Here is a 17630-nt window from a genome sequence, read left to right as displayed (position 1 = left end):
ATATTTCCTAATTTGTATAATTTTACAATTTCTTTATGGAAATAAATTGTTTACAAAATAAATTAAATTTACAAAATAAATAAAACAATTTCTAACTCAATTTTTCTATAAAAATAAAAATATCAACAAAGTTTTTATAGAACAAAAAATTCCAAAAAAATCCTATATATATATATATATATATATATATATATATATATATATATATATATATATATATATATATATATATATATATATATATATATATATATATATATATATATATATATATATATATATATATATATATATATATATATATATATATATATATATATATATATATATATATATATATATATATATATATATATATATATATATATATATATATATATAGTCCCTTTAAAACAATAGATCAAAATTTAAAGATCTCCGATCTACTTGAAATTTACAGGGAACGTGAGAGGAGGTGATTAAATTTATACATGATTTTTAAATTAGATTTTTCGAAATCTGGTTGGGGAAGGGGAAAATTGAAATAAACTTTGTCGATTTACTTCGATAGAATTTATAGGGACCATTTAGTTGTGAAATTTACATAGGGTACGTGATAGTCCGATATCAGGTCGGAGTAGAGCGAAGTTGGGGAGAGGGTTCCCTTTTGTCCGTTTTTTTTTCTTAAATTGAAAGTAGAGGGTTGTCCGTAAATGGGAACTCGGTATATAACTTTATGATTTTGGCACTTTTTTTAGTAAAGAATTTAAATTTACATGGAATTGGCAGCCAACGTAGAGGGTGCATCATTTTCCCAAAATTTTAGCAAATGTTAATGTGGTAAAATTTTTTACTACTTTTGCTTTTTCCGATTTATTGGATGGGAAACAGTAATTCTTTGTATGTTATTATAATATAGTGCTTAATTTTCAGATATGTTGAGGAGAAGTATACCTTTCCTTGACAAACCACACTTAAAATTCACAAGAAATATAGGAGATTGTCCAACTATTTGAATACAGAACATTATTTTAAAAATTTGGTGGAAAGGGGCCACCCTCTCGAAATTTTTTAAGGCGGGCCGTTTTACATCTGCATATCTGTCGCATTTATATCTATAAACGAAAAAGCAAGTAGTCCGATTTGTTTGAAAGAATTTAAATCTTTTCGAATTTGTTTTCAGCACGAAGGATATGGATGAATAAGTTAACGCAAAACTACAAATACGCTTAGGAAGTCGCAGTGAAGCGGGCCGAGTTACGCTAGTATTAAATAAATTTTGCAACAACTTTTCCCTTCGTATAGAAACAAAATATGATAATTTTTGGGATTTTTGTTTTACCTAGAATTTTGATAAAATTTTAATGGAAGTACAATTTGGACAAGATTTTTTTTTCTTAAATTTCTATGGAAATAAAATATTATTATTTTTGTTTTATTGGAGACCTATAGAAATAGAAGTTGGACTACATTTTTATGGAGATAAATTTTGGACAACATCTTTTGTTTGATTAATTTTCTATATATAAATAAAATATTGCTAAAATTTTCCATAGAAATAAATAAATTTGACTAATTTTCTATATATAAATAAAATATTGCTAAAATTTTCCATAGAAATACATTTTTGACTAAATTTTTATACAAATAATTCCTTTCTAGCTTAAGGTCTTGGATTAATGGAAAAGTGTTTAACAAAATTCTCTTAAAAAATAAAATTTTGCACACAGTTTTTATAATATTTTGGTAAGTTTTTATACCCTCCACCATAGGATGGGGGTATATTAACTTTGTCATTCCGTTTGTAACACATCGAAATATTGCTCTAAGGCCCCATAAAGTATATATATTCTGGGTCGTGGTGAAATTCTGAGTCGATCTAAGTATGTCCGTCCGTCCGTCCGTCTGTCCGTCTGTCCGGCTGTCCGTCCGTCTGTGGAAATCACTCTAACTACCGAACGTAACTAGCTATCGACTTGAAACTTGGCACAAGTAGTTGTTATTGATGTAGGTCGGATGGTATAGAAAATGGGCCATATCGGCCCACGTTTACGTATAGCCCCCATATAAACCGATCCCCAAATTTGGCTTGCGGAGCCTTCCGGAGCAGCAAAATTTATCCGATCCGGTTGAAATTTGGTACGTGGTCTAAGCATACGGTCTCTAACAACCATGCCAAAATTGGTCCATATCGGTCCATAATTATATAGCCCCTATATAAACCGATCCCCAGATTTGACCTCCGGAGCCTCTTGGAGGGGCAAAATTCATCCGATCCGGTTGAAATTTGGTACCTGATGTTAGTATACGGTCTCTAACAACCATGCAAAAATTGGTCCATATCGGTCCATAAATATATATAGCTCCCATATAAACCGATCCCCAGATTTGAACTCCGGAGCCTCTTGGAGGAGCAAACTTCATCCTACCCGATTGAAATTTGGTACGTGGTGTTAGTATATGGTCTCTAACAACCATGCCAAAACTGGTCCATATCGGTCCATAATTATATATAGCTCCCATATAAACCGATCCCCAGATTTGACCTCCGGAGCCTCTTGGAGGGGCAAAATTCATCCGATCCGTTTGAAATTGGGTACCTGATGTTAGTATACGGTCTCTAACAAGCATGCAAAAATTGGTCCATATCGGTCCATAATTATATATAGCTCCCATATAAACCGATCCCCAGATTTGACCTCCGGAGCCTCTTGGAGGAGCAAAAGTCATCCGATGCGGTTGAAATTTGGTACATTTCGTTAGTATATGGCCTCTAACAGCCATGTAAAAATTGTCAAATTTTATTACTATAGAAAATTTTGTCAAAATTTCATTTCTATAGAAAGTTTTGTAAAAAGTTTATTTCTATAGCAATGTTTGTCAACATTTTATTTCCATAGAAAATTTTTGTCAAGATTTTATTTCTATAGAAAATTTTGTAAAAAATTTATTTCTGTAGAAAATTTTGTCAACATTTTATTTCTATAGACAATTTTGTCAACATTTTATTTCTATAGAACATTTTGTCAACATTTTATTTCTATAGAAAATTTTGTCAACATTTTATTTCTATAGAAAATTTTGTCAACATTTTATTGCTATAGAAAATTTTGTCAACATTTTACTTCCATAGAAAATTTTGTCAACATTTTATTTCTATAGAAAATTTTGTCAAGTTTTTATTTCTATAGAAAATTTTTTCAAAATTTTATTTCTATAGAAAATTTTGTCAAACTGAATTATATACGTATTTAATCGACCTTTTTTTTTGTTTAATATATACCCCTTATGGACTAACTTACAATTTAGAAGACAGTGTTAAAAAGTTTTACGATAACTTGCCATCGGCAAGCCTTTAGTAGAAGTTCCTACGCAATCCATGGTGGAGGGTACATAAGATTCGGCCTGGCCGAACTTACGGCCGTATATACTTGTTTTTATTTAATTTCTATAGAAATAAAATATTATAATTTTTGTGATTTTTGTTTTATGGATCTCCAGCCATTGTAATAGATTTTCTCTACAAATAAAATTTTGGCCAAAATTTTATATAGAAATAATTTTTTCACTAAATATCTATCTAAATATCTATCTATCTATCTAGGTTATGTGGCAGCCCGATGTATAAGGCTCACTTAGACTATTCAGTCCATTGTGATACCACAGTGGTGAACTTCTCTCTTATCACTGAGTGCTGCCCGATTCCATGTTAAGCTCAATGACAAGGGACCTCCTTTTTATAGCCGAGTCCGAACGGCGTTCCACATTGCAGTGAAATCACTTAGAGAAGCTTTGAAACCCTCAGAAATGTCACCAGCATTACTGAGGTGGGATAATCCACCGCTGAAAAACTTTTTTTTGGTGTTCGGTCGTAGCAGGAATCGAACCCACGACCTTGTGTATGCAAGGCGGGCATGCTAACCATTGCACCACGGTGGCTCCTAAATATCTATAGAAATAAAATTTTTGTCTGGCTTGAGATCTTGGATTAATGAAAAAACTTTTGAACAAATTTTTCCTAAATTTCTATAGAAATAAAATATTATAATTTTTGGGATTTTTGTTTTATGGACCTCCAGCCATTGTAATAGAATTTTGACTTAAGTTTTATGGAGATAGAAATTGGACAAGATTTTTTACAGAAATAAATTTGTGACTAATTTTTCCTACAAATAAAATTTTGCCAAAATTTTATACAGAAATAATTTTTCCACTAAATATCTATAGAAATTAAATTTTTGTTTGAACAAAATTCTCTTTACAAATAAAATTTTGTTCACAGTTTTTATAGAAATAATATGTTTTTTTTTTTTTTTTGTAAAAAACTTTTGCAACAATTTTTTACAATTTTTTTTTTTTACTGGAGGTCTACAGAAATACAATTTTTATCTTATTTGTATGGAGACAAACAAGATTTTCTATATATACAGAAACAAAATTGTCTGTAAAAATAAATTTTTTAAATAAATAATAAAAAAAATAAATTTTTAAAAATAAAATAAAATTTTGTTAAAAAACGAAATTTTGCAAAAATTTTCTATAGAAACTACATATTGAAAAAATCTTCTATAAAAATAAATTTTTTTAACAGAACTTCCGATACAATAAAAATATAAAGTTTTGCAAATATGGAAGTAAAATGTTTACAAAATTAATAAAAAATGTTTAACTAAATTTTCATATAAAAATGTCAACAAATTCCCATTTAAATAAAATTTTATTGTTTTTTTTTTTTTTTATAAAAACCAAACATTTATATAAAATTTTCTATAGAATTTTTTAAGAAAATTTTCTAATAAAAATAAAATGGTGCAAAAACTTTCTAAACGAATAACATTTTCAAATATGTTCTATTGAAAGAAATTTTGGGAAAACAAAGTCCACAAAAGGTTTGTACACACAAAAAAAGATTTTTTTTTCCGATTCAATCACGAAATTAATTGATCCGATTAATTTTTTAATTGAAATGTCTTCAATCACAGAAATGATAGTATCAATTAAAAAATTAATTGAAGGTCAATTAAAAAATTAATTGAAGGTCAATTAAAAATTAATTGATCCAATTAAAAAATTAATTGATACTATTAATTTTTGTGATTAATTTTTGTTTCAATTAAAAAATTTGTTGAATCAATTAAATTATTAATTGAATATGTTTTAAAACTCAATTAAAATTTTAATTGGACAAATGTTCGTGAAATTTTTTTCTGTGTATAGAAATTAAATTTCTCAGTATAAACAAGGGTTGGTAAAATTTCCAGGTTTTTTCATAATTTCAAAAATCTTGCGAATTTTTGGGTAGTTGTTTTTTTGTTGCATTGTGTTACAAGTTGTTTTAATACATACACGAATTGAAATGGCAATGTTGACATGCAAAGTTCATTTAATTGATCATGATCAATCGTTAAGCTATTTAAATATTTACATGCTACATACAAAGGAAAGGCAAAAATAATGAATACACTGATGTAATGCTTATAAAACTCTCATAAAACTCATATAATGTTTTTCAGAAATATTAAAAAATATATATATACATATATTGTATTTTCTTTAAAACCACAGCCTATGTTCCAACAAATGCGTAGCACAAGGCTGTTTTTTTAAGGATTAATTTAATATTGTACTTTCATGTGGAAAAAAGAGAAAAAATTTTGTTTTGTTATTTATATCCAATCGTATTAATGTTATAAAAGTTTTTATGTCAATATTTCAGAAATGATATGCTGAAGTGTGATTAAATATACGCATATATGTTTTCTTTTGCTTTTTTTTAAGCCAAAGAGTTATTTAAACAATGTTTTGCTATAAAGGATGGCTTTCGAAAAGTAAATTCTATATGATTGTTTAAGATCTTGGGAAAATATAAATACTTTTCTTTTTGAAATTTAAATTTAATATTGTTAAAGTCAAAATAGTTTTATAACAAATTTTATATTTGAAATGAGTGATAGAGAATATCTTTGAAATGTGTGATGAAATATCATAAAGGAAGACGTTTATTAGTCGGACAGACGAAAGTATATGGTTTTTAATTCTGAAACTTCAGTCAAATAATCATGAAATAAAGGTAAAGGTCATATTTTGGACAAGGACCATGTTCCTTGTTTCCTGAAGACATCACCTCGTAATCGAATACAAAAATATGTGATCCTATGTAGGAAATTTGTGAGTGGTCGTAAAATTGGATTCGATTGGATTTTTACGGATCGTCTCTATTATGGATATTGAAGGCCATAATATCAGATTTTTGATCTATATCAGATTTTTGATCTATAAGAAATAAAGGAGGACATTTTTAAGTTCTCGAATAAATCATCAAATGGGATGAATAATATGACTTTCAGATGGCTGTGAAACAAATTCTGGAGAACGATTTATAAGGAGTCTATATTGGCTTATGTGATAAGAGTTTGTGAAGAAAATAAGTCGTAATTTGCATTAAGTTTAAATTAAAAGTTAAAATCACTACACAGAAAAAAAATTTCCGTAGTTAAACTAACGCTAAATTTAACTTATTTTTATTGGAAAAAAAATTATTTGCTTGTAGTTAAATTTTATTATTTGTATCGAAATTTTCCACAGCTTAATGAAATCTTACATTTTTTAAGTATGTCTCAAAAATTTTATGAACTAAACGTGAGTATAAAGTTCAATGACCGTACACATAAGTTCAATATGAACTAAAGCAAAAGAAGATTTTCGTACGATTCCCAAAAATAGTAAGAATGAACTAATGTATGGTTAAAATGGTGATGATTTGGCGCCAATGATTTTCTTCTTTATTTTTAGTTCATTTTTTCTTCTATGAGAGGATGTAATTTCGTGAACTGCAGTTAAAAAGTACAACAAGGCATTAAAATTTCCTGGTTTTAACAACGCTTTGTGGAAATCTCAAAATGTGGAGTAAAATTTAGTTCAATTTTCGTGCGAGGTAGTTCATTCTTCCTATAAAATAGTTAATTTACAAAACTTGTGATAATACATTATATATATAATATATACAATAATTAACATAAAATACTTTAAAACATGCTTGAAAATTTAAAATATTTTTTTTTTTAAATAAAAAATTAACAAAAATCTTCAAAAGCAAAATAATAAATAATCAGAGCTGTAAATCATATAGATAAAGCCATAATGATATAATATAATTAATAAACAGTTTGACAGATAGATAGTGGGACAAAACATAGAACATTGAAAACAGTTGTAAAAAAAAAGAAATAGGCATAACGAAAAAAATTCTTTTTAGAAAAGAATAAAATCATTTACTAACCGATTAAATACCATTCGCCGTTTGTTATAAAATCGGATAGATCCCCTCCATCTTCGGAATTCAAAACCAAATCCAACTGTGTGTTCAATTGTTTAAGATTTTTCAATATTCATATGTTCCGATTGTGGGGTTTCGTTCGTTTTTTTGGGGGGGTAATATTGAAAAATGTTAGATTTCACAGGAACACACAGCAAAAACATATTTTCCACAGGAACACATTTCATTTTTTTTTGTTTCGAGTAATTAATTGAAGAGAGAATTTGAAAATGAGTTAGGTTATATTGATAGAAAATATGTTTTTTTTTTCATCATTGCATTATATATTTGAGATGAATATTCCAAATAAAAAGGTTTCTTTTTTTTGGGTGGTGGTGTTGAAAAATAAGAAAAAGAAATTAAAAAAAAGAAGTAAGATTGTTTTTCGATTGTTTGGGGAGTTGGCGTTAATGCAGTGAAAAAAGAAAATTTCTATAGACGATTTACAGTTTACTTTTTCGATGATCGAAAATGTTCAATGAAATAATTGAAAATTTTTGGAAAACATTTAGGGTATTATTTTGGGGTTTTATTTAAAAAAATAATGTGAATTAGATAATTGATTTGTGTTTATAAATATATGAAAAAAATGCAGTTTTATTTAAGGATTTTTTTCCTATTTTATCACATAGTCGCTCTTAATTTGTTTAATGGATGTCCGTAGTATAATTTAACCTAGCTACAGCTTAAAAGTAATTGCCGAAGAATAGGCGGATTTTTTCCTATATTTTATCATCATGTGGTCACTCTTAATTGCTATCGCTACAGTTCAAAAGTAACTGTCGAGAAATGGGAGGATTATTTTCTGTATTTTCCCATCACTTGGTTGCTCTTAATTCTCTTAATGGCTATGGCTAGCAAAATTCCACATAGCTACAGTTTATAAGTAATTACCCTGCCAACATTTGGGTGATAGTTTTATCGTCTTTCGCTAAGATGTCACTATTTTAGGATCGCCAGGAAGTTTTCTGGTAGTAAAAACTCAAGCACAGCGACAGTAAAAACAATTATCGCCTGGGGTGTTTCCGTTTTGAAACAAATTCGACTCTAACAGCGATCAAAAATCTTCCCATCGACATTGCTAATTTTTCAATAGCACCTGTCTGAGAGTACATGTGTGTAAAAAGCCACTATCAACCAACGAGCGTGGGTGGAACAGAGGGAGAGCCTCTGACATGAAAACGAAAGATTCCGAGTTCAATGCTCGGTGCATCCGATCATCATTTTTATTTTTTGAAAAATAACTATAGCTTTTCTAACTACTTTTAGTCACTGGTTCGATTCCCCGACAACACTATCGCATAGTGGGACATTTGTTCCCGAACGGGGACCCTAATTCGATAAGAAGATGATATCGCCTGAGAAAGTTTTATCTTCCGCGGCGAAACTACTTCGATACACTTTCGATAGAAAATGTTTGCAGGGTACTTCGATACACTTTCGATAGAAAATATTTGCAGGGTATCGATGATCTAGCGGATTTTTTAATATATTAGTTCGTCGCTCATAATTCTCTTTTAAGCTGTTGGTAACAATATTCAATACAGCTACAGTTTAAAAGAAATTGAAAAAAGTGTTTGATATTATACCACTAAACTATTTACATCAAGTCAGAGAAAGAGAGTCCCCATAGACGTTTTCAAACGATAACAGTTACAATAAAAGAGACGATAGAGAATTTACTGTTAAATATTTACACCGCTTTTGTGAGAAATAAATAGAGATTAAAACAAACAGATTCTAAGAGCCGTTTGCCATTATTTGTTTACCTTTATTAAGTATAGGGCATTGAGAGCAAACAACAAAAGGGACGATGGGGAATTTACTGTTAAATATTTACACCGCTTTTGTGAGAAATAAATAGAGATTAAAACAAAAAGATTCTGAGAGCCGTTTGCCATTATTTGTTTACCTTCATTAAGTATACGGCATTGAGATCAAACAACTAAAATTTTTAAAGAAATTTCCGATTTTGTCTAGAAATGAATATGTCTGGTGACTAAAACCAATATGCCGAGTTGTGACTGTGATGTGAGATGTGACTCTGAAATCTATATGTAGAATAATATATTTGAACCTGTTAAGATTTAATGTCACTATAAGATCATCTGCATAAATATTTGTTTCGGAGGGGGGAAAATCATCACTGTCGGAAGAGAGTACAGCAAATCTTCCAATATTATTTTTAACAGTTTATTGGGGTTGTAAGCTAATAAAGTAGCTAGAGGATATTAAAACATCTTATAGGAGAAAAAAAGGAATTAAAGAACGTTTGGCGAAGCACCATATCGTTTTGGTATTCTTTCACAGAGAAAATATTACATAGAAGAAGAGAGAAGTTCACCAATGTGGTATCACAATGGAATGAATAGTCGAAGTGAGCCTGATACATCGGGCTGCCACATAACCTAACCTAAGCTACATAGAAGAAGAACGTTTGTACGAAAAAACTGATAAAAATCAATTTGACAATCACGGTAGATGACAATCCTATTGAAAATGTAACTCTTATAAGAAATATTGGTTATGAGGCGGCAACTTTTCATTGTTTATTTTTCCAAGACTTTGATTCGATCCGAAAAGTGAAGGCCAGAGTTGATCGAAGACCAAGCAGCAGTTGTAGAAAACTTGCTCGTGAGCTGAACATATGGCGAGAAAGGATACAAAAGTGTAAGAGCTCATCGAAAGTTAGACTGGAAAGAGCTAAAAAGTTGCTTTGATTGCGCGAATGTTGCCATTTCCTGAATTTGGGTTTCTCCGATAAGAATCTATTTCAAATTGAGTAGATTGTCAACAAACAAAATTATCGGGATTACATGCCAAAAAGGTCAGATGAAAATTTATACCACCAGTTGGTATGCCTCTGGCTACCTGCAAGCTCTTACTGCGTGAGAAGGCTGTCATGATGGCAAATGTTCGATGGGAGAATTGCAAGGGTTGTAACGACACCAAGCAAATATGGCCCCATTTAAACTTAAACCGCACACTAGTTATGCTAGTGTTCTCGAGACGCCAGATATCACTCCTGATATCTGCTATAACGGGTCGCTGCCTGATAGGCGATTTTTGCCAAAACTATTGGTGCGAAGTATAATGACTATTGTATGAGCTGTCATGATGCGGAGGAAAAGGAATCAATAAAACACCTCTTGTATGAGTGTCCTGCATTTCGTGTAAGGCGTAAGCAAATTTTAGGGGCATATAGCTTCAGATTACTGGCGGACCTGGGAAACGTTAACTTAAGCAGTCTGCTAAAGTTTTTGGAACAATCTGGTTGGTTCAACAGAAGAAAATAATCGAGAAGGTTCAACGGTTAAAACTAGAAGTGCCCATATGTAATAGGTACTTTTAGTTAATGTGGTATCACAATGGACTGAATAGTCTAAGTGAGCCTGAATCTTAATCGGGCTGCCACTTTAACCTAACCTAACCTTGGCCACCTGAACTCAAGCGCCGCCAATGTTTATGGTAAAAGTATTCACTCCTCTCTCGTATTCATCGACCGTGAGGTCAATATAAATACCGAACATTATATTGAAGCCAAACGTTTCGACCGAAGACCAGCAAAGCGTCCACCAAGAACGGCTTAAAAAGAAAGATTATCGCTCTATTTCTACCGTACAATGTCCACAAAAATCTCCGGATCTCTTATGCGGCTTTTGAAAATCTAAGACGACACTTCAATGGAAATGGGCCAAAATGCCGCAGAGTTATTTTTGTGCAACGTGTGATGGAGTCATCGGCCCTTTGAAGGTTATAATTCGTGCCCAAGGATGGCCAATTCGAACAAACTGAAAATTGGATGGTTTTCCGAAATGCTTTTTGCTTTAGAACACTAAAATTTAAAAAAAGGAAAGAATACAGCGCTTTACTTTGCTGCATTCCATATCACCCACCCTAACCTGTATGTCGTTTCGCACAAAAACAAAAACAAAGTTTTCTTGGTAGCATACCCCTCTTTCTCACTGGGCACTTGCCCAGGGCCCCGCGACGGATAAGGGCCCCTAGTTCCTGCTAGATTATTAAACGATAACCAAAATTCTCATTAAGCAACCCAACGCGAAATAAAAAAATTGAAGAATTTGAAGAAATGATTAACGATTTTGCCTCTCAAATCTAGAAGATTTCCTTTTCAAACGACATAAATTAGGCGGCAACCCCGATGCCAGTCTCTCTAACGCCAACCTCTTTATTCAACCGTCGAACGGAACGGACGTGTTTTTTAATAGCAGATAAAATAATCGTAATAAGTACCTACTACGAATTTCAAGTGTGGTGGGATATTAGGCCACCATGCAGAGAAATTCCAAGACATCCACTGGGTTGCTAACTTCAGGTCCCAGTGGACGGGTATCGACTGGAGTTATAAATTTGGGCAATGACCAAGAGTTAAGCCCAATTAGTCGACCTGTAGACGGGTCGACAGGTGGCGACAATTTGACAAGTCGGACCTTTTCCAAGGTAACGGCATCAAAAAGAGGTAATCCCTCACGAAAGAGATTCAAGGAACGCAGAAATGCTTTGTTTATCCTAGAGAAATTAGGATCAGTCGACCCAAGCACGTTGTCGGCTAAACAAAGCGATTCCTTAAAATGGGCTCAAGGAATTCTTGAGGCTGGAAAAAGGGAACAATCACCGGATGAGCTGCCATCCTCCAAAAGGGATCAACGATCGTTTGCCTCAGTTGCTAAAGACAGCCTTGTGATGGCTATCATAAATAAAGGAGCATTGGACGGTATGGTTCCAAAGCAAAAATAGGGGGAAATTGAGAATGCTTTGTCTGGCGTCTACTCACAGGTGCTGGAAAAGTTTTCCGGCCCAGATCCTCGACACCAAGAGGCTGGTTGGTATCAAGGACGATTTAAGCTAGTCGCATTTGAGGACCAGAGGTCTATAGAATGTTTTAAAGCTGCTCTGATACTAACTGGTGAAGTTTGGGAAGGAGCTGCTCTAGAGTTAGTCGAGAAGAAAGACATACCGGCTAGACCAAGAGCACATGCGTGGATACCTGCAAACCCTCCTGACCCTGAATCTATTTTAAATAGACTGAAACAATGCAATCCAGATCTTCCAACAGCTGATTGGAAGGTTAGCCGTTTGGATGAAGTGGATGGGCCAAGACGGCATGCAGTGTTTATATTGAACACTCAGTCTTTGCAAAGACCCAGGGTCGTGTATGTTATGGCTTTCATTATATCCAAAAAACGATCAGCTAAAGGATTCAGAAATGGACAAGCCTCTGTCTGAATCAGAAGTAAGCGGATCCTCTTGCGAAGTCGAGGGGGATACCAAAGTTGGAGACATGGATAGATACCGTATGCGTGAGGAGGCTTCTACTGCCTCAGAACTCACCAAAGTTGAACCTATGGTTATTGCGAGAGTCACCGATATCTCTGAAGAGGACATTATTGATCACTCGATTGAAGCGGCTGATGTGACGGTTGTTGAAAATCTCGATGGTCCTACGGATCCTCCAGATAAATCTTCATCAACCTCCGATGTCCATGAGAAAAGATGATTGAGTTGTAAAAAGTTGTAAAAGAGGTAAATCGTTTAAAGATGCTCCGCTTTGTTGCTTATTCTAATCGATTTTTTTTATTGTTTCAGTTGCCGGTATAAAGTACCATAAACCATCGATCGATTATTTTTTAAAATTTTAAATTCTACCTAAATTATTTGCTCCTAATTTTTCGTACAAAAGAATAAAATGAAATTTCATGAATTATAATAAAATTGAATTCTTACATAGATTTTTAATCACTAACCTGTGAATGCTAAAGGGAGTTACTTTTGTGGCAAATATTACATTTATCTATTCGCTTAATGCGAGTATCAATATCTATTTTTCTATTCTATTATCTATTTTTTTGTTTATTCTAACAAAATAGTGTTCTGTCAAAGTCATAGGGTCCCCATTATACTAATATGCCCAGGGCCTCTAACAGGTTAAAGACTGTCCTGCTTGGTAGTGCACTACTTTTTTCCCCATTGTATATTAACCCATATGATAGTGTCATTTCAAAATTATTGCTAATTCCAAATCGAATTCGCCATAAGCATTTTGTCTAGCGGCTAAACTCGAACTTAATACCCACCTATAGGTTGCAATTTTACTATACCATCTCTTGTGAGATGATGGTGAAATATGTTTAATATATAGTCAGATGGGATTTTTAGTCTCTCATATTGAATAGAGTTTGAGTAAATATTGCAACATACTCTATTGTTAGATATATTTGTTTATTCTTTTGTGGGGTTATTCTCTTGTTGGGTAGTTAAGTTATACTCAATATCGTAAATGTTATGTAAAACAAAGAGATCAAAATTTTGTTGTGAATCACGTAAATGAATATTTCCCCTAAAAAAATCCCTAAGAAAATAATCAGTTACAAGAAATAACAAGAAATAAGTCTGTGGATTATTAACTGCCTATTGTCAATAATAAACTGAGTTCTGTTAACGGTTGCCATTGTTATACATTAACATAGTTACAGTTCTAAAGCTATTGCCGGGAAAGAATTCCTTGCCAACTAACATTTACTTACAAAGAGAGTCACAACAGTAGTTATTAAACTATGCAAGCAGTAGAACAGAACATACATTTGAATAAAGAGCAATTGATAGGGTGTTGTCAAGTTGAGAGCAGTTTTATAGAGAATCACACAGAGAAGTAATGTGATTACCCCAAGAGCAAATTGTTATTTTTGAATGGTGAACATGGAACATTTTTAATGCAAACATATTAGTTTTTCCGGCAAACATAATATTACTGTATATTTATGGAGCAGAATTGTTATCAAAATAGGTATAAAAAACATAATCAAATCTTTATGGTTGATGTTCGCAGGTTTATTTGGGGACCAATTTATACAAATATCTCTATTGGGTAAACGATGTTAAAAAACTGGAAATATTTGTTTATATATGTATAATAATTTTTTTATATTAATATTAATAAAACTCAAAATATTTAATTTATTATGAATTATATAAATGAAATGTAGCATACATTATTAATATATATTTTTTAAATCGTTGTTTTTTTTTAGAAATTTTCAATTATTTCAAAACATTTTCGTTTGGTCTTTCTTTGCAATAAAAAAAACTTGAAAATATTTTTTTCTAAAGACTTAGGGCAAATATTACCGTCAAAACTAAGGGCGAACATAGTTGTAGACCAAAAATAAGGAAGATAGGGAAAGAAATTTACTTAGTTTAAACTGTAAACTTTGCCCTTAGAAAATCATTACTCTGGTAAATCGCTGTTACATTTTTTTGTTTTAATTTTTATAAAAATTTTCTTTTCTCATTGTATAGATTTTTTTTTTTAAATTTTGATGTTAATGTGTAGGTGTTAAGTGTTTTATTTCGTGTATTTTTTGGGGTTATTTTGTTTTTTTTTTTTTTTTTATTTCATTAAGAGTCTTTACAAACGTTAAAAATTTTGTAAGCCAATTTATTTTATATTTTTTTTTTTTGGTTTTTGCAAATTCGGTGAAACAAATTTTCTACAAAATTTTTAGTAGTGGTTCTAAAGCGTAAATTTCATTTTTTTGGGCTGTATTACGCTGTAGATTTTTCAATTTTCGTCTCATTCTTGCTTTCATGCAAAATAGTTGAAATTAATTTTTTTCATTGATTTGTTTTTTTTTTTTTTTTGATTTGTGAAAAAAAGTGATTTCACACATGATTCCAATTAAGACCTTTTTATTGTAAAGCGTAGATTTGATTGAATTGTTTGTCCTTCAATGCAATACCTTTGATTAGTTCAACTCTGAACTATTGTTGTATATAGAAAATTTGTAGGCACTCTTTTTTTGTTATTGTTTTTATTTTTGAAAAAAGTGTTGATTTTGTGGATTGTGTATTGTGTATTGTGCATTGTTTTTTTTTTTTTTTGAAAGCTGTGTGGTGTTATTATTTTCTTGCCCTTTCTTGTGAAGGGTTTTTTTTTGGATACAGTGGATATATATATAAAAAAATTAAGTTCTCTAATTTGCAGCAAATAAAATTGCAAGACGGGAAGTGCACCATACGGATTAAGTTAAATAGAATTATGGATTCGCTTAAGTTTACAATTTTATTTATAAGTAAGTGATTTTAAATATTTTTATTTTTATAATTGCCTCTTTTCAATTCAAAATTTTGATTTCTTTTAACCAAAATTAATTCTTATTATTACTTTTTAAATCGAACTTTTTAAATATAAGGGCACGAACGGACGGACAGACATGTTGCATTCGACTCAGGAAGTCATGAAACTAATTTAGCCCAAATTATACATTAATCTTCGGGATCTTTTTAATGACGTTACAGTTTTTGTTAGGTTTTACTAAAATTAGAATACTAAATATAGATTTTAGCATATGGAATAAAATATTTTTTTTACTCTTATATTGAAATATCTATTTTGAGGTACATGAGGTACTAATTTAAGTACAACAAGTATATATTTACGGCCGTAAGTTCGGCCAGGCCGAATCTTATGGATTGCGTAGAAACTTCTACTAAAGAATCTTATCCACAATCGAATTACCTGGGTTTCGGTAACACTTGCCGATGGCAAGGTATCTTAAAACTTCTTAACACCGTCTTCTAAATTGTAAGTTAGTCCATACGGGGTATACATTGAACAAAAAAAACAAAATTTTCTATAGAAATAAAATTTTGATAAAATTATCTATAGAAATAAAATTTTCTACAGAAGTAAAATGTTGACAAAAATTTCTATAGAAATAAAATTTTGACAAACTTTTCTATAGAAATAAAATTTTGACAAAATTTTCTATAGAAATACAATTTCAATAGAATTTTCTATTGAAATAAAATGTTGACAAAATTTTCTATAGAAATAAAATGTTGACAAAATTTTCTATGGAAATAAAATGTTGACAAATTTTTCTATAGAAATAAAATTTTGACAAATTTTTCTATAGAAACAAAATGTTGACAAAATTTTTTAAAGAAATAAAAATTTGATAAAATTTTTAAAAAAAATAAAAATTTGATAAAATTTTCTATAGTAATAAAATTTGATAAAATTTTCTATAGTAATAAAATTTAGACAAAATTTTCTATAGTAATAAAATTTTGACAACATTTCCTATAAAAATAAAATTTTGGTAAATTATTTTTGGCGATATGGACCAATTTTTGCGAGATTAGCGATCGGCTATATATAATTATAGACCGATAGGTTAGGTTCACACAAAAAAATATTTTTCTGATTCAATCACGAAATTAATTGATCCAATTAATTTTTTAATTGAAATGTCTTCAATCACAGAAATGATAGTATCAATTAAAAAATTAATTAACAGTCAATTAAAAAATTAATTGATACTATTAATTTGTGTGATTGATTTTTATTTCAATTAAAAAATTTGTTAATTCAATTAAATATTTAATTGAATATTTTTTAAAACTCAATTAAGATTTTAATTGGAAAAATTTTGGTGAAATTTTTTTCTGTGTTAGGTGGCAGCCCGATGTATCAGGCGCACTTAGACTATTCAGTCCATTGTGATACCACATTGGTGAACTTCTCTATTATAACTGAGTGCTGTCCGATTCCATGTTAAGCTCAATGACAAGGGACCTCCGTTTTATAGCCGAGTCCGAACGGCGTTCCACATTGCAGTGAAACCACTTAGAGAAACTTTGAAACCCTCAGAAATGTCACCAGCATTACTGAGGTGGGATAATCCAACGCTGAAAAACTTTTTGGTGTTCGGTCGATGCAGGAATCTAACCCACGACCTTGTGTATGCAAGGCGGGCATGCTAACCATTGCACCACGGTGGCTCCCTTAAGATATGGATCAATTTTTGCATGGCTGTTAGCGGCCATATATTAACGCAATGTACCAAAACTCATCCGAATCGGATAAATTTTGTTCCTCCAAGAGGTTCCGGAGGTCAAATCTGGGAATCGATTTATATGAGGCTATATATAACTATAGACCGATTTGGACCAATTTTTGCATGGCTGTTAGCGGCCACATACGTACACCACGTACCAAATTTCAAGAGGCTCCTTAGTTCAAATCTGGAGATTGGTTTATATGGGGGCTATATATAATTATGGAACGATAAGGACCAAGTTTTGAATGGTTGTTAGAAATCCTATACTAACACCACGTACCAAGTTTCAACCGGATCGGATGAATTTTGCTCCTCCAAAAGGTTCCGGAAGTCAAATCTGGGGTTCGATTTATATGGGGGCTATATATAATAATGGACCGATATGGACCAATTTTTGCATGTTTGTTAGAGACCATATACGTACACCACGTACCAAATTTCAACCGGATCGGATGAAATTTGCTCTTCCAAGA

At 31.2% G+C, this 17630-nt stretch overlaps 1 protein-coding gene across 1 annotated transcript in view; it reads right to left on the bottom strand.

The window, feature by feature from the left end:
- The window catches only part of LOC142224204 (neuronal acetylcholine receptor subunit alpha-7-like), a 1091332-nt gene that overhangs the window by 100053 nt on the left and 973649 nt on the right, over positions 1 to 17630 (bottom strand). Inside the window, exon 9 of the mRNA XM_075293985.1 lies at positions 7259 to 7334. Within this exon, the coding sequence (XP_075150100.1) occupies positions 7259 to 7334 (76 nt within the window). The remainder of the gene's footprint in view (positions 1 to 7258; positions 7335 to 17630) is intronic.

The sequence above is a fragment of the Haematobia irritans genome, chromosome 2, assembly GCF_050003625.1.
Source record: "Haematobia irritans isolate KBUSLIRL chromosome 2, ASM5000362v1, whole genome shotgun sequence".
Classification (NCBI taxonomy): Eukaryota; Metazoa; Arthropoda; class Insecta; order Diptera; family Muscidae; genus Haematobia; species Haematobia irritans.
The sequence above is the reverse complement of the archived record's forward strand: the minus strand, read 5'-3'. Positions and strand labels throughout refer to the sequence as shown.